General features: G+C 35.5%; 5 protein-coding genes across 5 annotated transcripts in view; 1 reads left to right on the forward strand and 4 right to left on the reverse strand.

The window, feature by feature from the left end:
• Positions 1 to 26,922, forward strand: part of LOC136800113 (nucleoside diphosphate kinase homolog 7-like) — an 87,303-nt gene that overhangs the window by 22,442 nt on the left and 37,939 nt on the right. The window lies entirely within an intron of this gene.
• LOC136800270 (uncharacterized) lies at positions 2,686 to 7,934 on the reverse strand. The gene is made up of 6 exons (XM_067056891.1): positions 7,163 to 7,934; positions 6,704 to 6,792; positions 5,780 to 5,927; positions 4,975 to 5,044; positions 3,646 to 3,938; positions 2,686 to 3,179 (listed from the first exon to the last, which is right to left on the reverse strand). Exons 1-6 carry the CDS (start codon positions 7,706 to 7,708, stop codon positions 2,856 to 2,858), a joined length of 1,470 nt encoding a protein of 489 aa, XP_066912992.1. The 5' UTR covers positions 7,709 to 7,934; the 3' UTR covers positions 2,686 to 2,855.
• Positions 13,428 to 16,051, reverse strand: LOC136800084 (uncharacterized). The gene is made up of 4 exons (XM_067056695.1): positions 15,420 to 16,051; positions 14,845 to 14,933; positions 14,563 to 14,710; positions 13,428 to 13,541 (listed from the first exon to the last, which is right to left on the reverse strand). Exons 1-4 carry the CDS (start codon positions 15,909 to 15,911, stop codon positions 13,428 to 13,430), a joined length of 843 nt encoding a protein of 280 aa, XP_066912796.1. The 5' UTR covers positions 15,912 to 16,051.
• On the reverse strand, positions 17,070 to 18,312 carry LOC136800275 (uncharacterized). The gene is made up of 2 exons (XM_067056896.1): positions 18,039 to 18,312; positions 17,070 to 17,773 (listed from the first exon to the last, which is right to left on the reverse strand). Exons 1-2 carry the CDS (start codon positions 18,294 to 18,296, stop codon positions 17,453 to 17,455), a joined length of 579 nt encoding a protein of 192 aa, XP_066912997.1. The 5' UTR covers positions 18,297 to 18,312; the 3' UTR covers positions 17,070 to 17,452.
• LOC136800085 (uncharacterized) lies at positions 18,690 to 26,587 on the reverse strand. Its single transcript, XM_067056696.1, has 5 exons — positions 25,967 to 26,587; positions 25,304 to 25,392; positions 24,769 to 24,916; positions 18,879 to 18,954; positions 18,690 to 18,727 (listed from the first exon to the last, which is right to left on the reverse strand). The coding sequence occupies exons 1-5, from the start codon at positions 26,477 to 26,479 to the stop codon at positions 18,690 to 18,692; spliced, it is 864 nt and encodes a 287-aa protein (XP_066912797.1). The 5' UTR covers positions 26,480 to 26,587.

Here is a 26,922-nt window from a genome sequence, read left to right on the forward strand (position 1 = left end):
ATTTAAGAGATTTGAACTTTCATTAATATATATTCTTTTGCCATAGTGTTTAATTACTAAAGTTTTCCACCTGTCTCCAAGTTTTAACGATACTAACGAAACTAACGAATGTGAATTTTATTCTGATTTCCTTAAACTAGGGTCGATGTGAGGCTTCCTTCCGTTTATATATTCCATGCTTTAATATACTTTTCTTGGGCTAGATGCCAAGTAAAAATATTTTTTACTGAATTGCAGTCATCTGATGAAAGGTGGTGTAATTTATAAAATCTCGAAGCCGATACAAATTGTAGCTTCTATCTTTAGGGAAAGTGTTGGGTGGACATAACGTCTCTGCAAAAGCTTGAAAATTAGCAATTAGAGTCTCGAACTCGAACCTCTACAACTCAAATGTTTCTTTTTCTCGAACAGGTTAATGCTTTGTAAACTTTACGCCATAACTCGAAATTTGTTCCCCTTGCGAGTTCGAGTTATGGAGACACTGTAAAAGCTTGAAACAGAAGCAATCGGATGCAACCCCTCCTCCCTAAGACGCCACGTTACTGGCTGACTGTACGTTTCGTTACCCAGCTGTCGCAAAGCATCAAGCCAACGTCCATCTAATTCCACACAGCAGCACCCACGTTTTTTTTTTGGCATAGAATGTTGTGTGTCAGCTGATAGTGACAAGATACGATTTGATAAATAAAAATTTAAAGGTCACAGTTTTTCAAAGCATAACCATGGGATTTGAAATTTTAGATATCTAGATCATGAAGTTTCAAAGATTCAAGTAAAACCAAGGAGACCTCAAAACTGTTTTTGGTGAGATTATTTATTGGTTTACTTTACTTGGATAAAGAAAAAGAAAATATGAAGTTGAAAAGTTTTAATGAAGAAAATACGTTTGAAAGAAAACCTTGAATTTCAAATCTTTAAATGATTTTAACAGGATTTTGTCAACCTAGACTATACTTTAGACTGAAAGCTGGGAGTTTCTAGACACAGTTATTATTTCATCATCCTATTTGTGAAAAAAAATCTCTTTCGTAGTTTTTGTTTTAAATATATTTTTCAAAATTTATAAATTTTGGCTGATTTGAAATAAATTGCTTGAAAATGAATTACAAATTCAAACAGTATAATTATCATAATGATTGTATTCCGAATAAATTAAAGACATACAACACACTTATCTCAAGGAAATAACGAGCAAGTGAGAGTTTCATGCGACCAGGGCTCCTTTCCTTTTAGCAAATTGATATCTTCCGAATGGGCGATCACTTAAAGCTCACATTTAACAAAGATTAAATTTTTTATAAGATTCTTAAAATTTTTGAAACTTTTGTATGTTTTTCTAAAACTGTGTGGGGCTAAAAATATTCTTTATATGACATTGAAAGTAGGCTCACCCCAATGCTGACAAAGCAAAATAAGCTAAAAAGTCTCAATTTCAAAGATTTGTGCTCTCGCAGCGCTGAAAGGGAGAGAAAGTTGTTCTTATTATTATTTAAATTGCTGTGTAAGCATAATAGTGAGGTCTGTTAGCACAAAAATACTTCAGGTGGTGATTAAAGCATGAAATTTGGCACAGATGATCCTTAGAGGGTCTAAAACTTCATTTTAAACAGTAACACCAAATTTTTCAACCTGGCCACCTGCCAAATGACGTCATCAGGTGGCTTAGCAAAAATTTATTTTTTTGAAAATATTTAAAATCTGATGGTATCAGCGGAAAGAGCATGAAATGCTGATGAAAATCGAGGTATAAAACATGCCTTCAAAATCTTCCTATCAAAAGTTATGAAGGTTTAAAGCTTTGTGATGACGTCATCGTAAGCCTTTCCAGGCAAAACCTAAAATCCCGTAATAACGGAACTAGTTGACCAAATTTAGTGTTTTATACATGAATCCATGTCAAAATTTGAAGTTCCATCTGATGCTTGGGTCTAAACAACATAGGAAGGCTTAAAACATCCAAAAAAATTAGTTGGTTGTACACTGCGCTCCTGAAGGGAGAACGCTGCGTTGATTTGCCTTGTAAAGCTCAAAATCTAAGTTTTAGTATTCTGTAGGATTTAAAGCTTTTAATTCAATTTGAACATCGGAATCGGAAAAAGCAATGAATTTTGATATGAATTCATGTATAAAACATGAAATTTGGTCAATTTGTACCAAAATTACGAGGTTTTTAAGTTTTGCCTGGAAAGGCTTATGATGACGTCATCAAAAGACTTTCAATCTCCATAACTTTTGATAGAAAGATTTTGAAGGCATGTTTTATACCTTAATTTTCGTTAGCATTTCATGCTCTTTCCGCTGAAACCATCAGATTTTGAATATTTTTAAAAAAATAATTTTTTTCCCAGCCACCTGATGACGTCATCTGGCAGGTGGCCAGGTGGCAAAATTTGGTGTTACTGTTTAAAATTAAGTTTTAGACCCTCTAAGGATCATCTGTGCCAAATTTCATGCTTTAATCACCATCTGAAGTATTCTTACGTTTTTATGTGCTACCTGACCTCACTATAATGTTTGGAGATACGTTAAATCTTTGATAACTCGTTTTAGAAGTACAAGCGAGAAGTTTTTTTACAAAACAAACACATTAAGCATTTACATATTTTAGATCCTGTAGAATCATAGAATGTTCTTGAAGCTTTATGTTCTTATTGACCTTGTTCTGGGCGAGCTCTGAATCGTAAACGTGGTCTAAAAGACCTACGTACGTTTTGTCCCGGCTGACATTGCATCAGAAACATTTAGAGTTATTTTGAATGTGAATACTTGAAGTTTGGCAAACCTCGATGCATTTTAGATGTATATCGTTCTTTAAGTTTACAGTAGTCTCGCCAAATCCAATTCGTTAAAAATTCTCAAAATTCTGATGAAGGGACCGTGTTTTGTTTGGAAATATCTGCAACATCATCCATAAAGTTTTTCAGCTTTAGAATGTCTTTTTTCAATTGATTGAATTCTCTCCCACTAACTCTCACACTGCCAATTGCCAGTTCGTCTTGCATTCGCCTCGAGATGAAATCCACTTTTCTTTTAACAAATTTGTGGTATGTATAATCTACGAAATCGTATAAGAATCCTAAGATAACGAGACCAAAAGCTACGATGAATAAGATTTGATATGAACCGATATCTGGGTTGACCATCTCCTTTATTAAGTCGGGATAGTACAAGTTGGTTATCTAAAGAAAAACATTTAAAAGGACAAGAAAAATGATTAAGACTCCCTTCTCAACCATTAACCAAGTCTCAAGTGCGAGTTTGCTTAAAACTTTTTCCCTAGAGCTCAGCAACCGAGCTTGTTAAACCACCTGACCATATCTTTTTTAGGCCCGGTGAACGTCGAATTTGCCATACAATTTGCCACACAATTTGCCGGTCTTGAAATTGGATTCGACGCCTCATTCTCACTAATCAATACACCGGGCTTGCTAAGAGTTCGCCGGCATAGAATCTAGAATTTCCCGGAGTTTATTTTTATTCGACAGCTTATCAAAAACAAAAAAAAACTCTTGACCATAGGTATCGCCACTGTCAACTTTCTTCCGTTTTTTACCTTGGACGAATTTAGGTAGAAAGGCGACCGTCTTGATTATAGGGTTAAAAGGTGCAAAGTTTAATTTTAATTATTTTAATCAATTAAACTACCTTGATTGGTCTCCTATATTTGTTGTATACATTCCTCAAGACTTCGTTTTTAACATGTCTGTTCAAACACTTGAAGAATTCATCATTCTCCTCATCCAATCCCCATCCTCCTTTTTTGGTCACGTGAACTTTGGATTCAATAGGTAATGTTTTGATGATGACGAGTTGGTTGTTCAACGAATATCCATCATTCCATGTTGTTTGTTCGTACATGACGATATCAGAGTTTATTATACCGTGATCAACCTCGTGTGCACGAATCCCTTTATAGAGGTCCTCAAGAGTGTCGTATTCTGGTTAAATAGATAGGGCAATAAAGTTTTGGAAATCATATGAAATCATCAAGTCAATCAAAAAACTTTCACCTGAACCAGAGGAATGTGAAGAGATGGAAAAACTGCTTTTCTGATTGCTCAAAGTTCAACGATCACTTCTATTGAAAAATCTATTGTAAAAACGTTGATTAGGTCATTAAATGAAAGTCCAGAAAGACGGTTCGCCATACAAATCGGACGATCGGACGTTTTTTACATGATTTGACGATAAAAATGAAAATTTGTTTTTCCTTTTTTGCCGATTACTAGTTCAATTTTTAAGAATAAGGAGCAATATTTTTACCAAAGTATAACAAAAGAAATTCTTAACGCAATGATATTAAATTGGTTCTTGTAAAACTGTCAGAAGTCGAGTAAAATTAAGATGAAGTTATAATTTTCTCGAGCTCTAGCTTTCCATATTATGGTGCGGTCATGATGCTGTTATATTAGTAGAATCGCTAGGAAATTCTGAGCAAGTAGATATAGGTACCTTTTCGTATAGAAGAGGTGTACCCAAAATATAAGACCTAAAAGTTTGCGCATAATCAGGCTTGAAACAAAAGAATTTTGTCACAACACGGTAATTATGCAGATTTTTTATAGCGACAACAAAAGAAACCTATTTACTTGACATAAACTCCCTTAAGGACAAGAGACCTGGCATATGATGAGCCGTTTTTCCATTGTTTTCAAGAAGCTGTTTTTCCATCTCTTTACATTCCTCTGCCTGAACTCACAGATTATCTTCTCATTTTTGTGATCAACAGGCTTCGCGGGCTTTAAAACACCAGATTATCTTCTCATTTTTGTGATCAACAGGCTTCGCGGGCTTTAAAACACCAGATTTCTTAGGAAAATGGACAAAAATGCTCACAAAATCGTGAAAATAAGAACACTTTAAGAACATTTTAGGCTTAAAACCCAAAAAGTTAAGAACACCCGAAGGCTTAAAATTTTTTGGATGTTTTCATGAAAAAGAAACGTGCATGATGTACAGCAATATATCTTTTACCTTCCACTAATTTAACTTGCAACATCTCAACTGCTATGTTAGCCTCTGTGGAACCTTTCAAAGCTCCAACCTTGATGATAAAAGATAAAATCGAGTCCTACAGTCTGAAAATTCTTACGATAGACTAGAAGAATTTGATGTGACCCTTGAATATAAAGGGGTTATAATTTAACATTTCAAACCCTTTTGACGTGTATACACGTTCTGAATTTGCTAATATTCCTAGTTGCAGATTTTAGGCTATAACTCCTGACCACTTGATTTAAAGAAGCATAAACAGGATGCTTTTAGGAAGAGTAAAAAATACCTTTCTAATGGTACCAAAACTATTGTTATACACTCAAGTTGCAAGCTTTTATGCCAGTTTGAAATTTTGGATTTCAAAAAATAAAAGTTTGAAATTTTCATTTTTCGAAAAATGTTACGTCCTGGAAATGTTATTTTTTGCTATAAGTTGCTTTTATTCCTAAATAATTGTCAACCTTCACGATGTCTGAAATTTTAATACTGACCCCCCCCCCCCGCCTGAGTGAACATTAATCTTATCAAATTAGAAATTTATGGAAATTTTCTTATCTTATATTGAGCTCTACACCTTCTACTCAATTATACTCAGAAGAACCTTTCAAAAATGATGATTTGAATGAACCAAACGAGGAGATGGTATTAGTTCCCAAAAGACAACTGGTTGAATTTCACAATGAAATATCTAGTCTGAAACGTGTTTTAGCACATGTGACAGAAAGATTAGACAACAAAAAGTGGAGATGTGTATAATAATAAAAAGGTCTGTTAATTAACATACTTTTTTTTCAAGCAGAACATGATCAGGAGTCCCACCAACCGTTAATGACACATAACCAGTGAAGGTACATACTAATACTATACCAAACATGGCCCATGGAACGTACATCATCTTCGTTATAATCATACTGGGAATGATATCACCATAGCTAGTAGTAGGAATGGTTCATTTTGTTAGACAAATTACCTTAGAAATGTCATCTGTAACCTTGTGAGGAGGAAGTGCGACACCCCCCCCCACACCTCTTCTTTTGCAGAACAACTTTAAATCAAATCAAATCATGATTTCTCTCCAATTAAATAACGTTTAGGGTGTTTTTTTAGTGTATTTTTTCTCCCCACTCCAAATGGCTTGCCGGGGCCCATGTTACATTCACTAGGTCTTATTTCCGGGGGGGGTAATTGGTTAAAAAAGAGAGAGAGATATCTAGAGTGACTCTAAATGTTTGAGGTATCTCAATCCGAATAATGACAGCAGCATAGATAGGAGGGGCGCAAAATTTGTGTAGGAGAGCAGATTTTTATAATTACGAATAGATAATTACAGTGTCATAAAATCTGCTGTCCTACACAAATTTTGCGCCCCTCCTGTCTTCGCTACTGAATGACCTATGTCGGTCCAAAATCCAGGTGTCCAAACTCGAACCCTTGTTTAGCTAAGAAGTTTATTTAGTTTAATTTGCTTAGAATTAGAAAATATTTGTCTTTGTGTATTGAGAAGACGGCGGATCCCGTTGTTGAAAAATACTAAAGTTGAGCCAATCTTAAGTCAGTCTGAGACAAGATGACGTGGTGATTGTTAGGAATAAGTTTAGAAAGATGGGAACTTAGGGACTACGTATATGTGCTGACGGTTTGGAATGAATTCCAAAAGATGGGAACTATGCAGGGTATTTTTTTTAGTTTGAACAGGTGAAATACATACCCCACTGTGGTGAGAGTGACAACACTGTTCCATACAGATGAACCAAGCGTTGGTGAAATGTATTTAATCTTTTTCTTGCGTGCTACCTCCTTCAAAAATATAAGGGAAGGCGTTTAGTCATTGCCATTTTAAACTTGGGGCTTCAAATGACAGCAACAAGTTTGATTTTGAAGTTTGGTTTGATATTTTATGATAATGACTTTTGTAGCTCCAGCTTTTACAGAACCTATTAGAAGGTTGGACTAGATTTTGATCTCGGGAACCTCTGTCGTGGCAATGCAAAGGCTACCCTTTCAGCTCTCTTCTACCAGAAGGAAAGCCACATAGAATAGAGTAGGGGAATTCAAGTCCTTGTTCAAACCTGCCCAGGGATTGACACTGGTGTAGGGAAACACTGATCAAGGGATACCACACTTAATGACCAAGTTTCGTCAGGAGAGACTTTAGAACTGTACTTACCAGAAGCCAGAATAACATACCCACAAAACAAACAGCCAACAACATTAAATACATGAACGGTAGCAGTTTATACAATGCACTCAAGAATTTAGCGTAAAAATGAAAGTCTTCCATTTTAGATACTAAACTGATTGAGTCGGAAACAAACTCGACATCTACTTTACCAACGCCGGTGGTACTCCAAGTCTCAAAAACTGGCCCAAAATAAAAGCCAGTCGTTACATTATCTGCTAATTGCATTTTAATGATATCTTGCTCATAGGAGTCTGTAAACTGAGCAAAATCGATAGCTCGATAACCCGGCTCATGAGAACAGAGTTGTGCTTGTGATTTTAGGTTTTGATAGTATTCCACTATCATTCCTGTTAAAGTTTCATTTTTGCGGTAAATGTATGGTTTCAGCTCCCAGTATTTCAACTCCATTGTTTCGAACGAATTCTCAGTTGTTGTTGATCTTGTTGCTGTAGTGTTTGAATCTGATTTAACTTTTGGTAGCAGGATCACCAGAAATAATACAAAGACTAGAAACTTCATCTCGTATTTCATTTTCAATGTTTTCTCGTTTTTTAATTTATTTTATTTTGTTGAAATTTTGAATTAACAGAACTATTATAACAAGAGAATTAGTTGTAGATTGAAAATGTCTGCTATAAAATTGAACCTTATTGTATTTCTCAGACTTTGGGAAAATCTTGAGAACAAATTATCCATATTCTTTCCCCCGTATTCTTAGTTTTGATGATGAGACTTTGACTAATTCCCTTTTAGAAAAATTAATTTAAGATTACGTGGGATAAAATTGGTAAAATTCACCCATTTAAAAACGTTTCCTTTTTTTTCAACGAGAATATATCCATATAAAAGTGAAAATGTAGCACATTCACTTTTTGAGTTTTTGATCAAAATTTTCAAAATGTTTTCTTTTCGTTCTAAGAATATCAAATGAGATGGATAGTTTGCTTTCACTTCTACACGTTTTTTATAAGAACGAACCATATAAGAACATGGGTAAAACAGCTTCGATGGGTAAAATATAAAGAACAAGTTAAGAACATTTTTAGGCTTTATATGGACTCTAAAACACCCGATTTCTTTGGAAGTTGTTACTCACAAAATGGCGAAATTAAAAGAATATTTTAAGGAGTTTTTAGGCTTAAAACTCAAAAAGTTAAGAACACTCGAAGGTTTTTTCATATTCTTATAAAAGACGTGTACACACCGTGCAATCATTTTAAATCAGGAAAATCTCGGTATGGGGTTCAGAATCGAAATCTGTTTCCTTTTTAATTTATAATTTTTCTTTTCCTTCCCTTCCAATCAAGTCATATGATCAATGGTCAATGGTACACAAGCAGGCCATACAGACCAGTCTTTGCAAAAAATACTTTTAATGGAAAAAAAATTCTGGGACGGCACTTCTTTTTTCTTTCTCACAATTTGAGTAGATATAAAGCAGAAATGTGTAGAGGGTAGAAAGTCGGGACAAGGAAAATTATAATCAGAGAAAATCGATGAGATTTGTTTGCGATGTAAAGCTAGCATGCACGTTCAGTATTATAAACAGGTGCATTATTATAGTCATAGTTATAGTTATAAAAGGTCTGGTCTACCCCTCAAACTTTCGATCACTTTTTTCCGACTATCATCTAAAAAGGTAGACCAGGGATACGGAACCGAGATAAAATTTAATATACCGAAAGATGTAGACTTCCTGGTAATAATTATTTGAAGTTAAACCTTTTGCACATACAAAAAAGCTATTATTACAGAAAAAGTAAATATTCTTGAACGTATTTACAACGGTTAATGGGCTTTCAAGTGCAAACAAATTTCTTGGAAAAGTAGATACCCCCTGGAAAATGGCAAAATTTGCAAAAGAACCCTTGGAAAAAATTCTTTTCATGTCTTAAAGTGAGAATGGACGAACTAAACTCAGTCGTTCACCCCCTGGAAATTCAAGAATAACTTTTTACCTCCTGGAAAATGAAAAAAAAAACACTTCTTTAGACCCCCTGGAAATTCTTCTCGGATTACCCCCTGAAAATGTTCGTCCACCCCCCTGCATGGTCATAAAATGGAATTGCCCAATTACAATAACTTTCTTTAATCTAACAATGATCAGTGGCGTAGCAACCGGGCACCGAAATATATTTTCAAAGATGGTTTCTTAAACATTCAAAACAATCAAGAATATTCATTAATACTTGGTGTATTTTTCAGCAATGAAGAGGTCTAATTTTTCTAATTTTTAAATTTGCACTTAACTTCAGCCACCCCCTCCATTATCAAAATGCTTCCTATGGCACTGATGATTTTATTCCTAAAACGAAATTTCAGAATCTTAAATCTGATTCGTCGTTGTCAATCAGCCAAGCGTATGAAACCAAAAAAAAAAACATCTCCATCATTTTTTGTTGTCTAATCTTTCTGTCACATGTGCTAAAACACGTTTCAGACTAGATATTTCATTGTGAAATTCAACCAGTTGTCTTTTGGGAACTAATACCATCTCCTCGTTTGGTTCATTCAAATCATCATTTTGGAATATTTCTTTTCCATTTTCACTCTTCGATTGTTTTCGATATTGACCATAAAAGTATCTGGCGATATCGAATAAAATGCCAGCGCCTATCATACCACCGGCCATCATTAGCATTAATCGAAATACGCTGGCTTCGCTCAGCAATGTCTCCAAAGGCTCCATATAAACCGGTGTAACCTAGATAGAAACACTCGAATGATTTTGTGATTTGACCATTTTACGACTTATGATATGATTATGAAAAGTTAGACAGGAGATCCGTCTTAAATTTTTGTAATCTGAGGACGGGTTCAGTCTCTTGACTCGAGAAAAAACAGTTGAAAATTTCGTATTTACTTATCAAGATGAAAAAGTCTGAAAAGTTGCGTCTTTTTCCTAAGAAGTGTGACCAGTGAAAGAATACCAAAGTTTGATTGGATGTTATCAAATGACATTTGGAGGTGGGAAATTCAAACTCATAGCACAAACCATGCTATTCATTTCGCAATCAGTATATAAAAAATTATTTTGATCTCAAGGCTAAAATGAAGTCCTGTTGCTCAAAATCATCTTGAAGATTAAGAAATTACTTTTTCAGTAACAACCATTAGTAGAAGATTCCTTATCTAAACAAAACCTTACCATTATTTTCCGGCGGTGTTTCCTAGTTGCGATATCGATTGCAGCGGTTTGAAATCTGCCCAAGCAGAGGTCGTTATTTGTGAGAACCATGTCGCCCATGAACGGCATCTTTATTGACGCTTGTATGGGTAGTGTTTTCAAAACGGCGATTCTCTCATATCTTGGTCGACCTTTATTCCATTCGAGTTGCTCATAAGCTGCAATATCTGTATTCATCAAAGCCAAACCTATTTTATCTTCTCTTAGATCTTTATACATTTCTTCGTAAGTGTTGTAGGCTGAAATATAATATGTCCATAAAAAAACAACAAAAAAACAAACAAACAACGAATAATTATAAAAATATTAGTCCCTTTTTATGTTTCATCTTTATTTTATTTAGTATTTTCAACACTTGCTCTCCTTGAGTTCAGATCTCTGATCTTCACCATATATGATATACATATATAACGATTTTACCAGTCAAGAATAGGAATAAATTTATTTATTCGATACTTGAGAGTTTCGTGCCGCTTCAGTCTTCAGTCAGGTTTTTAAAGAGTCTGCTAAATTGCGTGGGTTGCGTGGGTGCGTGGGTGCGTGGGTCGATATTTTTGCGTGGGTAATTTTTTTGCGTGGGTGCGTGGGTCAAAATATTTTTTGCGTGGGTCAAAAATTTTGCGTGGGTCAAATTTTTTGCGTGGGTCATATTTTTTTGCGTGGATCAAATTTTTTGCTTGGGTCAAAATTTTGCGTGGGTCATTATTTTTTGCGTGGGTCATATTTTTTGCGTGGGTCATATTTTTTGCGTGGGTCATTATTTTTTGCGTGGGTCATTATTTTTGGCGTGGGTCAAAATTTTTGCGTGGGTCAAAATTCTCTCTGTAATTCGAAGATATGTCTTCCCTTGAAATTCGAACTGGTCACATCCAAAATGTTGGATGTGTTTTACATAACACGTTTTGGTTTATTTTGTTTATTTTGCATAGCTGTAGCTGTCTTTTTATAAGAGGAAGCTTTATAGAATCTTTTTAGAAGCTTTAAAGCTTCTTATAGCACGCTTTACACGTTTTTTTTATAAGAACAAACTATATAAGAACATAAGGCTTCGAGGCCCAAAAATTTAAGAACATTCTAAGAACATTCTAAGGCTTTGGAGACTTAAAAACATGCATTTTCTAAAAACGTGTAATCTTTTGGGTTTCCTTTGAGTGTTAAAGAACAAAGCAAATGGCAACAAAATCTGAAAATTTTTCTACAAAAGTTATATTCATTACAAGGCGACCGATTACTAAACAATTTAATCGTTGTCAATTATTTCGTCCACCCCACTTGTAATTTCTTTGATTTAAGTATTTAAAGGCCAATTTAAAAAATTGGACGAAATAAAGACGCTGTACTTTTTTTCAAAGCAATAGAAAGGGAGGAAAAAATTAAAGTTATAGTGTTTATTTCCATGACACTGGAATCCTGAAATATAGCATGCTAAAATTCAAAAGTGTGATCCTAAAGTGTGTCTACAAAAATTAGACGGGTGTGTGTTGATTCTGTATAATGTTATAGTAAATAAGTGCAGCTATGTAAAATAAACCACAAGGTGTTACTACATAAAAACTGCGTGCTTTTGTTTAGTTTTCGTAGATATATACACAACACATTTCTGTATAAGATAACTTGAAAATTTTAATTTGACAAAAAAACGTCTTAGCTAACTCGAAAGTTTTAATTTGGTAAAAAAATCGAGTTAGCTAAAAAATCACCAAAAAAATAGTGACCCACTCAAAAACTTTGACCCACGCAAAAAATAACGACCCACGCAAAAAAAATGACCCACGCAAAAAATTTGACCCACGCAAAAAAAAAATTACCCACGCAAAAAATTTGACCCACGCAAGAAATATTTTGACCCACGCACCCACGCAAAAAAATGACCCACGCAAAAATATTAACCCACGCAAAAATATTGACCCACGCACCCACGCAACCCACGCAATTTAGCAGACTCGTTTTTAAATAGATCTATCTCTATTTAGTCCAGGGAAAGTGTGCTAAAAATGAATACAATTGTGCATTTTTGACTAGAAAGCATGACATTTGGTACAGTGGTACCTTAGGGGGTAAGAAACATTTTAATCCTCTGACCCACTTCTGGAACACCTGTTTGTGTATTTTACAGACCAAAATGCCTCCCAGGCAAGAAAAATTTTTTTATCTTCAAAGCATGTCATATGATATATCGTTGGAAAGTTTTTCTCACACTTATTCTAAAAAACATCACAACATATATCTGCAAATGGACTGGGTCCGAGTTATGGGCTACGGAAGCTATTTACAGACCAGTCTGTATGCCCGAAAATAAAATTTATTTTTGTTCCAAAACATGTCATATCATATACCGTTGAAAAGGTTTTTTCACACTGATTCTAAAAATCATCATGATATTTATCTCAAAATGGACTGGGTCCGTGAAATAAGCCATAGGAGTAATTTACAGACCAGAACGGCTCCCGGGCATACAAAAACTGGGACCTAGTTATAGGCCATGGGAGTATTTTACAGACCAGAATGGCTCCTGGCCCATAACTCGGACCTAGTCCATTTTCAGATAAATGTTGTGATGTTTTTTAGAATCAGTGTAAAAATACCTTTCCAACGGTATATGATATGCCATGGTTTGGAGATAAAAATATTTTTTGTATGCCTGGGAGGCATTCCGGTCTGTAAAATACACAAACAGGTGTTCCAGAAATGGGTCAGAGGCTTAGAATGTTTCTTACCCCCTAAGGTACCACTGTACCAAATTTCATGCTTTCTAGTCAAAAACGCACAATTGATGCACACTTTCCCTGGACTAATTCTTGACTGATAAACCGCTCTACCAGTTTGGTATAGAGATTTGTTGAATCGCATATCAGATTTGGAACAGTTTTTTTATGAACAGCGAGGCGAGAATTAACGTAGAAATAACGTCTTAATAAGACTAAAATATGTCAATTTTGTCCCATAAGAATAAGTAAGGACAATTTCAGGCTAAAGCTGTCAAAAAAATTAGAACATCGAAGCTTCTGCTATATAAAATTAAGGTATCTTTTATTTGGTTTTACAGCCTGAGAAACTATTTTTTTAGTTCTCATCACAATAATGTGTGAATGTAAACCCACCTATAACGTTCTTCATCTTTAGTTGATCGGTAGCTATTTTTTCAAGTTCCGAATATTTCAAAACTCCAACTTGAGCCTAAACAAAAGTTAAGTAAATTCTTAATCAGGCTACGTGTGTCGATCAAATTTGCTTTTATTTATCAGATTTGATTACTTTAATCGTAGAAATTTTAGCGAGACTAATTTTAGCGTTTTAGCGAGTTTTCCCTATTTTCGCTAAAATAAATCTCGCTAAAACACGCCGAATCGACAGATCGCTAAAGTTTATCCGCGCGAAATTTCTGGTTATATTGCCTTGATACATTTTTATCAATAGGGAGGGTTTCAGTGCAAAGAAATGCTAGAAAACGAATTCAGTCAATAATGTAAAGCGAGTATTCGCTAAAATTTATCCATGTCAAATTTTTTGAAATCGTGATTCGCTAAAATAAGTCCAAACAAAATCAAGATTTTCCTGACTCGCTAATATACGCTAAAATTAGTCTCGCTAAAATTTCTACGATTAAAGTATATCAAAATTTCTCTAAACAGAAATTACGAATTTTTTTTCGCAGAGGGTCGCTTATTATTGTTGAATTCATTGAGTTTCAAGCCCGGGGGGATACTTAGGCAAATGGAGGGTACGGTATGTGCCGCACTTAAGGGTACCTTTTTTGGACTTCCAAAGTCCCGCTAAGGGTCGGAAAAATCAGAAAATCAAATTTCAGTCCCACTATGGATGGGGCGGAGAAATAGGAAAATTTCATCTTTTTACCCCCGGAAAGATCGAAATTTGGTCAAATTTGTCCCAATAAGGGTCGTAAAATTCACAAAACTGTCCTTTGTTTTCTCCTTTTTAGTTCCGGTAAGTGTCCAAGGGTCGAAAGTCGGGCGGCACCCCGTCAGCTCGCAAACCCTAGTACCCCCCCGGGCTTTCAAGCCTTCAAGGGGCTATAAAATGAAACTCTTGGATGGGAATTATGAAGCAACTGACTTTCAATCTAAAACACGTGATGCGCGTGGTTTTCACACAAATGCCAGATTGAAAATAAAATTCATCGCTAGGTTTCGGAAATTTTGATCTTGGTTGAACCTGGTCATTTTCGTTTAAAAACTACCTCAGTAGCATATAATTCGATTCGGCTTGTAGTTTGATATGCTTCTGATATGAAACCAACAAGAATGGCAGCAATGATCAATCCAAAAACCATGAACAGCATTTCAATAATCTTCGAAATCATTCGTCTCGGAACAATATCACCATATCTAAAACAAAGCAGAAAAAGATCAATACTTCAATGGCCAGGGCTTAAATAGATGGATAGAAAATTCAGATTCTGTCCTTAAAGAGTGGTTTTCAAGGATTTTGAAGTGAAGTTCTTTTTTGAAAATCATCTTACCCTACTGATGTCATGGTCACAAAGAGAAGCCAAACTTGAGAGCCAAATAATGAGCTGACTCTTCCTCTCGCAACTTCTTTTCTGAGCTCCTAAAAGAAGAAAAAAAAACCATTATGACAACGAATGTGAGCTCCTTTTCAATTTACATGTGTTTTTTTCTATAAGCATAACATTTATAACCATACACAGGCTCATTTTTTAGTTTTTTCGCGATTTTGATCCTTTTTTGCGAAAGTTTCTGCCAGGTAAGAGATTAAACCTGAAAAACGCAAAAGTTTTTTTTCGCGAAAAATAAACTTTCCTACTCAGTTTTGCACTGTTTCCTAAATTTTTGGCGTGTTTTATGAGTTTATTTTACCAAAAAAGGTAAATTTGATATGAATTCGCAAAAGTTCTATCTGTGAAATTTCGGCTAAAACCACAATTCGCGGAACTTAAATTCGCTAAATTTCGCGACCCTCTGACTTCGCGAAACCTTATGCCCGCGAAACTTTATGCCCTTAAAGTATATTGTTTTTATTTTTTTTTTGAAAAAAAGCGTTTATTTGGAGGGAAATAATTCAAAAATAACTTACCGTTATAAACAAGATACAAGCCAACAGAAAAACGAACACGATAATGACTGAAAACAAAACTTGTAAGTCGAACAAAGACACGAAAAATTTCAATGATCCCTCTACCCAAAATTTCTTTATAATAACTGAAATTGTTTCAGATGCGTAAATTGTGCTGTCAGTCCCATTAGCGATATGTACTCTGACGATCGGGAATAAGTATCGGTTTAACGATGAGTTTGTTTGGGCTTGCTCGCTTGTAGCTAGTTTCCATTTGTCGTGAATTTCCTCATAACTTGTTTTAATGAAGGTTTCTTTTCCGCTTGTATTGCAATAATCGACCGCTAAGTTATTCATTTCTGTGAATGTATCTATAAGCATTCCGGTAAGGTGCCCTGTTTTTGTATCAGTGTAAATATATGGTTTCATCTCGTAATATTCAACGACAGTTTGTGTTGTGCTTTTTCGTACGAGGTAGGATAGGAATAAGATTACATAATGATGGATCGGCATCGCTGCTGTTCTTCGTCTTTCAATCTGTGAAGTTATATGTTTTAAATGTAGTTCAATTGACTTTGCAATGTGTCTTTTTCTAAAAATTTGTTCCTGTGAAAAAGTTGAACAATGTTTTTAAAAGTATGTGTGGTGTTATCTTCGTGAATATATCTCGGATTTAAAATACCAAACGGTAAATAGCTTCAATCAGCTTGATAGCTTTGTAACGGACTTAAAAAAAGTTTAAGCTCCATAAAACCATCTTCACCAGCTAATATTTCACTCAAAATGTTCCTCAATACAAGATTCGACCTCACAGAAAAATCTATAACTCATAGCTGTCAACAAGTGTAACAATATCTAAACTTACGAATATCTTTCTGAATATGTCGCTTGGCAGAACAAAACTTAGTAAAAAATGAATTTGTGAACTGAAGGAATTCTATTTTTTATGAATGTACGTATTTAATTGCATTCAGACATTTTAATATTCAATCAGGAACCGAGGTCGGGATTCATTTTCTCTAGCCGCTAATTTCTATTCCATATTCTATATATTCATAATAATAAAATGAATTCTTTCCTAAAAAAAGTGAAAATTTTTTAAACTTTGATTGAATCTTTTCTTCCTCCTTTTGAACCGTATTCAATGTCACCATGTGAGCTATCCGCAAAAATACTTTTAGCGCATTACACGTTTTTTTTATGAGAACATCCAACATTTTTGAAGCCTTCAGATGTTCTTAACTTTTTGAGTTTTAAGCCTTAAAATGTTCTTAACATGCTCTTATTTCCACCATTTTTTGAGCATTTTTGCTCATTGTTTTAAGAAATCGAGTGTTTTAACGTCGGCAAAGCCTTAAAATGTTTTTAACTTGTTCTTAACATTTGGGCCATCGAAGTCTTATGTTCTTATGTAGTTTATTGTTCTTATAAAAAACATGTATTTGCTAATAGACCTTTTCATAAATTACGTTACGAACATCACTTGCTTTGTATTCAAACAATTTTCATGGTGATCATATCCCTTGAGACATTAAATGATTTTTTTGTGAACAGAAAGTAGTTGTAATAAAATCCGCTAGGAGTATATCACCATCTCAATAATTTCAAAACGAGACAAGTAATGTTAATGTTAATGAAAAGGTCTATGGCCTCTTAAACAAAGTACTCTGTCATTATTTCACGGTTTTCGGGCCATATTTCTACTAAACCATGTCTTTTTTCGCTTTTGCCTGGTCTCCGAAACTCTGTTAGGTTGCTGCAAATGCCTGAAATTAAGATGGGGGTCTGGATTAAAAGAATTGGAATTGATAAATTACTTCTGCTGTGAGTAGACTTTTGTGAAATGCGTATTATAATGTAAGATATAATAAAATTGTAGTAGATCTTCTCAAAGTCCTAAAACGAAATTTTCGAAAAGTCTTCCAAATCCAAATAATCATTCCGGTTTTGAACGCGTGGAGACTGTATTCAAGATCGATCCTTTTGAGTTGTATCCTTTTTGGGATAACGAGACAAAAAATGATTTTAGAACAATCCTCAGCCTGAAATAGCTGTCATTTTTGGTTGTCTAATCTGTCAGCTAAATTTGCTAAGGAATGTTTCAAGCTTGAAATCTCATCTCGAAATTCAGCTAATTGTTTTTTGGGAACTAAAACCATATCTTTGTTAGACTCCTCCGGCTCGCCATTATCATCCTCGAAAACCTCTTTGCCATTTTCACTCTTTGATTGTTTTCGATATCGGCTATTTAAGTATCTGGCGATATCGAATAATAATCCAGCGCCTATCATAACACCGGCTATCATTAACAATAGACTGAAGATGCTTGCTTCGGTAAGCAATACCCCCAAAGGCTCCTTATAAACTGGTGTGACCTAAAAAAAGAGTAAAAATTTCAAGCCTACAAGGCAGCAATCTGTCTGCTCAACAGGCAACGGATCGAATAGGTAGGAAGGATATTTTTATAAATAACTTGCAGATATACTCGAATATATAGTTACAAGCTTAAAACGCAAAACACGGGAATGTAAAACTTTTGTTCGGGAAAAAAATTCTTGACCGGAACTTTCCCGACTAATATTTTATAATCTAAGATTTATCTTGAGTTGTTTATCTTAAAGTTCAATAAAGAAGGCTTACCGTTATTTTCCTGCGATGTTTCTTCATTGCCACATTTTCTGCTTCTGTTTTATATCTACCCAAGCAGAGGTCGTTCGGTGTAAGAAGCATGAGTCCCATGAAAGGCATTATTATAGAAGCTTGTATGGGTAGAGTTTTAACGACAGCTAATTTTTCGTATCTTTGTCGACCTCTGTTCCATTCAAGTTGCTCATAAGCTGCAATGTCTGTGTTCATCAAAGCCATTCGGATTTTGTCTTCGCGTAGATCTTTGTACATTTCTTCGTATGAATTGTACGCTGAAATAATGATAAATTAAGGACTTCATTAGCTTCAATTAATCGTGCCATCCAGTTTATATTTTCAGACCTTGCGTGGCTTCCAGGCTACAATTTTTCAATAAGTATGTCGAGACTGAAAACATCTTGCTATAGAAATCCGCCCACCCCCGATTCGCATTATTGACGGCCGTTCAAGTCATAGATTTACAAAGCCCGTAGGGCTAGATGTCGGGCTTTAAGCTCTTCCAAGCAAAAAAAAGTGAATATCGCAAAAATTATTGCTGCTATTGTTTTTGAAAACCCGCGAAGCTTCTGATTGGTCAAGCGCTGAAATTCTATTGTAATATCACGTGGCCTAGGTAGGATTTCCTACCTAACCATGGCACACTTTTCAGCAAAAGTACTTCCCCTTCGGGTTTTTAGAGGTTCCTTTTAAATAACGAATGTAAGATAAAGGAATTCAATTCATTCTTCACATCTTCATATTTTAAATTGCTCTAATAAAACAACAAGTGTGTGGAAAGTAGTTAGCAACACACTTCCAGGCCCTAAAGCTTCAAAAAAATAATTATCATTTTACCTATGACACTCTTCATCTTCAGCTGTTTGATAGCAATCACTTCAAGTTCCGAATATTTCAAAACTCCAACTTTGAGCTAAATAAAGTGAAATGTAAAGCAAATACACGTTTTTTTTACAAGGAACCTTAACTTGGCTCCGAGCATGAAGTTCCTTATTTCTTGAGAGAATTTCAGCCTCAAAGTTCCTTATCCAGTTCCTTATTTACTAAGCTGCCAAGATTGGATTTGCTAAGTATGTGACTTTAAGTATAACAATGGACTAAAATGCTAAAAGAGACGTTTATTATTATTATTATTACAACGAATACAAAGTTCAGGCACGCCGTGGGCCTCTAGAACTGGTCTTTGTTTATTTACAATAAATATCGTAGTTCATGGTTTGCCCATGCTTTGTTTAAATTATTCTTGAACGATTTTATCGATGATGCTTCTGCCACGTATTTTGGAAGCGCCTTCCATGTTGAGATAGTTCTATAAAAGAAGGACTTGCTTTGTGCACCACGTACTCCATCGTCCGGGAAATTCATCTGAAGCTCGTGTATATGCTTTCTACATGGTCGCGTCCTTTTGATAAACTTTTTTGGTGTTGTTTTACTATCATAGATGTGGATATGCTTATACACCTGGACCATGTCACAGAAAAGTCTTCGAAACTCAAGGGATGGTAGCGCCAAGCGTCTTAGTCTTTCTGCATATGGTAACCATGAGATTGGTTTTACTAGTTTTGTCGCACGTCTTTGGACACTCTCGATCAGGTTGATAGATCGACGTAATCTTGGTTGCCATACTGATTGGGCATACTCTAAATGTGGTCGTACAAAGGTGGTATAAAGTGTCTGGAATACGTGAGGACTAGGGTCTTGAAATCCTCTTTTGAGCAATCCCAACATAGAATTAGCTTTGTTTACTTGCTTAGCGATATGTTCTTCAAATGAAAGATCTGAGTCTACACCGAGATCTTTTTCTGTGAAGACATGTTCAAGTTGCTCTCCATTTAGTTGATACGGGTGTGCATGCTTTATGTTCTCGAATTTACCTATCGTTAAAACGTGGCATTTGTCGGGGTGGAATTTCAACAGCCACTCATGGGACCATCTTTCAAGTGCTTCAATGTCATGTTGTACGATTAACCTTTACCACGCCTTCTCTCTGGGAACTTCACCCCGTGCACGCCTTGTCGTTTTGGGAAAAATGACAGTTTTACGCTTTCCGTCATAACTTTTGATCTACTAAACCGATTAAAAAAAATAAGCCCAATCTGGAAAGCCCAACTATCCTGCTTTCCAAAAATGTTAAAATAAAGGATTTTCCTCTATCAATGGTGACACAGTAGTCTTCTGCCTTAGAGTTGAAAAAAATTCAAAACGCAATTTGTCATATTTTTCAAAATTTTACGTTTCGGTTAAAAAAAAAGTGGGGAGAACATTTGCGATACCATAATTTTTTGGCTCATTGTTTCCACCATTATAACTACAACTGCTAGCCAAAAAATCACAATCATACCTTTACTAGAAAAGGCAGAATTCATTTTTAGAAAACCTTGGTTTTCGAGAAAATTTCCACGTAAATCAGAGGCACGTAAGGCAGAGGCCCCTTGAGGTAATTTTTATGGGAAATATCACTAAAAACAGCTAAAAATGACTTTCCTATCATCAACCAGCATGAAAGCAATAGAAATAACATATTATATACACTTTGAAACTCTTTGCAGCCTTATCAGAAGCCTTAACTTGGGTTTCGGTGACGGTCGATGACGGCCGACAAGCCTCCAGTCCTCACCCTTAATGTACCGTCATACTAAAGAATAAGGAGGCAGAAACTTACCTCAAACACTGACTAAACTACAAACAAGCAATACATAACATTTCCAACCAATAAAACAAACCATTTTCCACTAAATAAACATAAAAAGTTAGTTACAGCAGTCAATGAGCTCATAATTTCCAAAAGAATATTTTGCCTGATTTTCCAGTTTGTTTTGACAGTTAAAATCGAAAGTAGGTGGTTTCAAACTATTGAAAATAGTTTGTTTACATTTTCTCTCCGTCATATAAGACATTTCCCGGGATTTAAAGGCGTCTTTAAGGCGGTAGGGTGGCTTTTCTTAACACCCCATGAAAAACGTATATTTACGGCTTCGGCTATATATTAGAACGTAAATTTACGGCTTCGGCGTGGTAAAGGTTAAGGAGTCAAGAATGGAATTGATTTCCTTTATAATCTTCGTGTCGTCTGCAAACAAGAAAATGCTTGATAGAACATGTTCTGGTAGGTCATTAATATAAATAACAAAAAGCAGAGGACCGAGCACGCTTCCTTGAGGAATGCCACTTATCACTGGATCTAAAGATGATTTTGCACCATTAACACTCACTAATTGCTTGCGGTTCGATAGAAAAGATTTGATCCAGTTCAGAATTAATTCGTTTATCCCGTAGCGTTCTAGTTTCATCATAAGTCTTCGATGGGGTACCGTGTCAAATGCCTTGGCAAAGTCGAAGTATATGCAGTCGACCACTTCACTTTTTGCAGTTGATTCGCAACACATATCTATAAAGGAGATAAGCTGTGTGACTGTTGACCTTTTGTTGATGAAACCGTATTGCTTGTTCGATAGAAGCTCCTCGCTGATAAGGTGTTCCATGATATGTTTTCGTATCATTGTTTCCATCAACTTACAGACTACTGAAGTTAGACTTACGGGGCGATAGTTAATAGCAAGGTTGTGTGCTCCTTTGTTTTTATAGATTGGTGTCACATATGCTAGTTTCCAGTCACTAGGTAAGTTTCCTTCCTCGAGAGTTTTATTCATTATGATTGATAGTGGTTCTGCAATATGGTCACGAAGTTCAATAAGCATTGAGGCATGAATCTCATCTGGACCAATTGATTTATTCGCATTGAGCTTCCTGATTTGTTCTGTTATCATTTCCTTCGTAATGTTTAGTGGTTGAAGTATTTTATCTGTTCTGTTGTCAAAATCAGGTAGATCACCTTCCGGTTCTTTAGTAAAGACACTGCAAAATTGTTTCTGCAGGATGTTGGCCTTTTCTTGGTCCTCGTGCTTTAGGGATGTCTTGTCATCTGGCGTTTCAAGAAGAGGGGAAACTCCACTTTTTGATTTAAGTTTGCCTCTGACATGTGACCAGAACGCTTTTGGGTTTCTCTTTGAGTTTTCACCGATGGCTAGATCGTATTCTCTTTTTGCAAGTGCCATCTTTCGATTGACACGGTTCCTCGCGATTACATATCGGATTCTTGCTTGACGTCTGTTTGTGGGTGATGATTTTGATTTTAACCAGATCCTGTGAAGTCGCCTCTTTTCTTTGATGTCATTACGTAGTTCAGCATTAATTGGAATTTTCCCTTTCTTTTTCCAGTGAGGCGCTCCTAACTCTTTTCTTGGGACAAATTGATCTCTGAGTTGAAGAAGTTTTGTTTTGAATTTTGACCAGAGCTCCTCGATCGACCCATGTGAGGTATCTATGAATTCTCTCGTCCAGTTGATTCTTTGCAGATGACTTTTCATCGACTTAAAGTCTGCCAAGTGGTAGGTGTATCTTTCGGTTGGTGCTTTAAGTTCCATATAACATTTAAAGCTAAAAGAGAGAACGCTATGATCACTTTTTCCTAAAGGGCTTAGGAAATTTAGATCTTGAACCTGATCTCTTTCATCTGTTAAGATGAGGTCAATCAGTGAAGGCTCGTCAGTACCTCGACATCTGGTAGGTTCATTCGTATGTTGGAAAAGGAATGAATCACGTAATGCTTCCAGGAATTGCTCTTCTTTACTTTCCTCTACATGTGGGCTTGTCCAGTTCTTCCAATTTATAGTTGGAAAATTGAAGTCGCCAATGATGCAACGATGCGTGTATCTCTTATCTTCTGATATAATTCGTAAGAGCTGGTTAAGATTGGCATTATTTTCTCCAGAGTTTGATTGATTCGTTGGACTGCGGTAGACGCATGCAAAGCAAAGCATATCTTTTCCAGCCAGACGTACTTCAACGATGCACGCCTCCTCCAGTGCTACAGGACATTCAATGTCAACTGTAAGGTGGTCTACACTGGTATGTCCTAGGATGACGATACCACGTCCTGTATTGTTCTCAGTATTGGTGTGGTTTACGACTGTGTATCCATCAATTAGATATTCGTGAATTTTCCATCTTTCACCGTTCTTTGGTTTGACTTCACAGATTGCAATAAAATGTGGATATTCTTTTGTTATGAGTTCTTCTAGTTGTAGTTTTTTCATTGTTGTCAGCTGGTCGGCATTTGTATACATAATTTTTATTTCCGAAATTGTGTTTGATTGGTTCTCGTTTTGTTTTTTGATACTTGTTTATGCGTTTCTCTTGTTTTTATTGGTGGTTTGCGACTTTGATCTTCTTCAGGTAAAAGCCGTTTTTTGAGTTGCCTCTCACACGATAGATATAGGTTTCTGATTTCTCTTGTGAGTTTCTTGTTTTGGCTTCTGTTGAGAGTACCTTGAATTGTTTTCTTTCATCAGGGGTGAGATCCTCAGTAACGCTAATACCTTTGTACGTCGCGTTATCCTTCAGTGCTGTAAGATTGCCAAGTAAATTCCATTTATCAGACTCATCGTTAAGAGAGACTAACAATGGACGTTTCTTTCCTTCTTCCTCCTTACCCAATCTTGCTACACGTTTGATAAGACTGCGTGAGTGGGTATCCTTAATCAAGTTTGAAGCCCAGGTTTTGTCATCATTAATACTTTGCTCAACAACGCCATGTACGATAACATTTGAGGCGCGTTTTTGTTTACTGTATTCTTCGGTTTCTTCTTCGCGTATTGCGTCCCTGATCACTTCTTTCAGGGCTTTTGAATCCGGGGACTCCTTTGAGCCAGTAACATTGGCATAGGTCTGTGACAGAAACTTACATTCTTTTTTAATTGTCTCCTCAAGCATTTCCTTGAGGGATTCGATTTTGCTTTCTATCTTGGTCTCCAACTTCTGTTCGACAAATTCGAAAGTGTGAAGGCCAGGATCGGTACTGAGTTTACTCTTTAAACTTTCCAGTTCATGTTGTTGTTCATTTATTTTCTTTCGGTCAATCTCATTCTGTTTTAACAATCCTTTGCAAGCATTAAGTTCTCGGCGGAGTGTCTCGTTTTCCCTTTTAACAGATGATGGTAGGGTCCGTGGTTTTGCAGGAACAAGTTCAAGAACTTTGGGTGTTACAGTCACGCAGTTGGGACAAACATACTTGTAGTGCGTGCTTTTGTGCTTGTCTAGGAAAAGTTGAATTTGGTATGGTGGTAACTGTGTACAGCGAAAATGGACCAAGCGTCTACATTTCAGACAAACCAAACAATCTTGATCTTTGTCGTCGATGCAGTCCGTTAGTGTGCATATGACCAATTCAGCACTGGATTTCTTTTGATTGGATGCCATGTCGTCAGGTTTAGAAGAAAAATTAAGGTTTTTTCTTCAACATTTGATATTTTGGTGAAGATGTTGTTGGAAAAATTTTCTGTTCCAAGAAAGCGTCTTGATTAAGTGACGTCAAATAAGTTGGTTTTAAGTTTATTTAACATAGTTTCGTCAACATTTTGTTATCTTTGTGTTTAGGCTTTGTAAATGTATGCAAATTCAAGTTTAACTCTCTGTGACTTGACTTATTTTGTTATTCTCAGCATGAGCAGATCCTTAACAATTCCTTGTTTTTCGGACCATTTTGAGCCTCAAGTTCCTTATAAACGTGTTCTTTATAATAAAAAAACGCGTATTCTAAAATTTTCTTTCCAAACTCGGCTTTAATTCTTTAATGGTTTGATGAGCATTGAAAAAAGTAGAAATCTAGTAAAGCCTCGGGTAGCTACAAGCCTAATAATGTTTTTAAAATGTTCTTAATTTCACTTACCATTGAATCATATATTTTGAACTGTCGTGTAGTTTGATATGCTTCTGATATGAAACCAACAAGAATGGAAGCAATGATCAATCCAAAAACCATGAACAGCATTTCAATAATCTTCGAAATCATTCGTTTCGGAACAATATCACCATATCTATAATAGCAATTGATACGTGTTTGGATTTTGAAAATACAGTGCTAGAGTTGATTGTTAAAAATTTTTACAAAAGTTTAAGTACTACAAATTTTGCGTTAACTATTGATGATCAATTTTTTAATTAAATTCTAAGGAAGGTAAGGTTAAAGGCGCTGTGGTATAGTGGCACCTTAGCCAGTGTAGCGACTGAGGTTCAATTCTCACTCGCAGTGGTTCTTTCAACATGTGAACGAACTTTTACCCGGGTTAACCCATGTCATGTGAGGGCAATAGGGTAGTCAGTCTAAGGTGCTGACGGGGAGCACAATAGTTGCGAAAATGAGTGCAACTTAACCCAATAGAAATAAAAATAGGTAGAAAATGATCTTCTGGACTAGAGCTTACCCTACTGATGTCATGGTCACAAAGAGAAGCCAAACTTTAGATCCAAAGAATGCGCTGACTCTTCCTCTCGCAACTTCTTTCCTGAATTCCTAAAAAAATGAAAACAAATATGAAAAAATAGATAAATGTTCAATCGTTGGTGTTCTATACCTACTAGGCTGCCAATATCGGCCTTAAAAATCACATCCGTTTATTGCTAAGCGATTTTTTCAATGTGGGAATCATTTTATTGGACATGTTTCATAAAATCTTATTTTATTCAATTTTGTCCACAAAACTTAAATGAAAAGGATCACTACAAAAAAATTTATAAGCAAAGAAATTGATAAGCAGAATTGTTTTCGAATCTGATTCGCATCCCTCATAACAAAAACTATATTTTGAATGCGCGCAACCTACAACCGAGATAATTTCCTTCTAGATCCCTTGACCTTTGCGCTGTTAGATTTTGGTTTTTCTTTCTGTTTTCTTTAATGTCCTGAAAATCCTGAAAATTACAAGGTTCAATTTATCGTGATGAGGTAATTTTTCAATTATTTCTTTTTAAAACCATGATTTTAAATGCCAACTTCTTGCCCGCCCTTTACCTACTCTAACAAATAGAATAGCCGTGTAAGTAAGTTGGCCATCTAAACTAGAGCTGACACTTGATGTGAAACTTACCGTTATAAACAAGATGCAAGCCAATAGAAAAACGAATACAAAAATGGCCGAAAACAAAACTCGTAAATCAACTAAAGACACGAAGAATTTCAAAGATCCGTCAACCCAGTATTTCTTTGTAATCACCGATATACTTTCGGATGGATATAACGGAGTTTTAAGTCCCTTTCCAATATGTTCTCTTACGATCGGGAATAAAAATCGGTTTAACGGTGACAATATCTGAGTAATCGGGTGAGTTGCCAACTTCCATTTTGCGTGAACTTCCTTATAACTGGTTTTAATGAATTTATAACGCCTGCTTACGTTACAGTAATCGACCGCTAAGTTATTAACTTCTGCGAATGTGTCGACAACCATTCCAGTTAGATGTCCTGTTTTTGGATTAGTGTAAATGTATGGTTTCATCTCGTAATATTCTACGTTAAGTACTGAAGGTGTAGTTTGTTGTATGAGATGGGATAGGGTTAAGAGCACGTAATATAGGAATCCTCTGAATAAAATTATCGACATATTTATACCACCATATAAGTTTGTCTCCTTTTCCAAACTTCCATCTAGATTGTTTAACTAAAGTAAAAAATGTCCCTAGATACTTTAGTTGACTTTTTTCAAGTCTTCTTTTCCCTAATTTGTTCCAAGAGGAAAAACTAATTAAAACAAATCTTTTCAAAAAATCTGTACGTAAATTACATTCAGATTTCGCTAAAATCCAATTTCTTAAACCAGGAACCTGCTGGGTTTAATTTGTTCACGATTTTCATTGTATTTTCGTAATTATAAAATGAAATTTTGAAAACGAAGATTAAAGTTTTCCCTCCTCTCACAAACCGTAATTAGAGGATCTCTCACTATGTGACCTAAACTCAGAAATATCATTATATATCATTTTTTAAGAGTAATCGTTTTTTTAAGTATGTTCTTTTGATGCTCTTAGCTTTTCGAGTTTTAAGCCT

The sequence above is a fragment of the Clytia hemisphaerica genome, unplaced genomic scaffold (assembly GCF_902728285.1).
Source record: "Clytia hemisphaerica strain Z4C2 unplaced genomic scaffold, Clytia hemisphaerica genome assembly, whole genome shotgun sequence".
NCBI classification, from domain to species: Eukaryota; Metazoa; Cnidaria; class Hydrozoa; order Leptothecata; family Clytiidae; genus Clytia; species Clytia hemisphaerica.

Coding starts and splice junctions, on each gene's coding strand:
- LOC136800270 (XM_067056891.1), bottom strand. CDS start 7,708: ATGAAATACGAGATGAAGTTTCTAGTCTTTGTATTATTTCTGGTGATC. Junction 5,928..6,703: donor GTCACTCTCACCACAGTGGG/GTATGTATTTCA, acceptor TCCTACTACTAG/CTATGGTGATATCATTCCCA. Junction 3,180..3,645: donor AATATAGGAGACCAATCAAG/GTAGTTTAATTG, acceptor GTTTTTCTTTAG/ATAACCAACTTGTACTATCC.
- LOC136800084 (XM_067056695.1), bottom strand. CDS start 15,911: ATGCCGATCCATCATTATGTAATCTTATTCCTATCCTACCTCGTACGA. Junction 14,934..15,419: donor CTTGTATCTTGTTTATAACG/GTAAGTTATTTT, acceptor TTCTTCTTTTAG/GAGCTCAGAAAAGAAGTTGC. Junction 14,711..14,844: donor GTGACCATGACATCAGTAGG/GTAAGATGATTT, acceptor GCTTTGTTTTAG/ATATGGTGATATTGTTCCGA.
- LOC136800275 (XM_067056896.1), bottom strand. CDS start 18,296: ATGTACAAAGATCTACGCGAAGACAAAATCCGAATGGCTTTGATGAAC. Junction 17,774..18,038: donor AACATCGCAGGAAAATAACG/GTAAGCCTTCTT, acceptor CTCTTTTTTTAG/GTCACACCAGTTTATAAGGA.
- LOC136800085 (XM_067056696.1), bottom strand. CDS start 26,479: ATGTCGATAATTTTATTCAGAGGATTCCTATATTACGTGCTCTTAACC. Junction 25,393..25,966: donor CTTGCATCTTGTTTATAACG/GTAAGTTTCACA, acceptor TCATTTTTTTAG/GAATTCAGGAAAGAAGTTGC. Junction 18,955..24,768: donor TCAAAATATATGATTCAATG/GTAAGTGAAATT, acceptor CACTTTATTTAG/CTCAAAGTTGGAGTTTTGAA.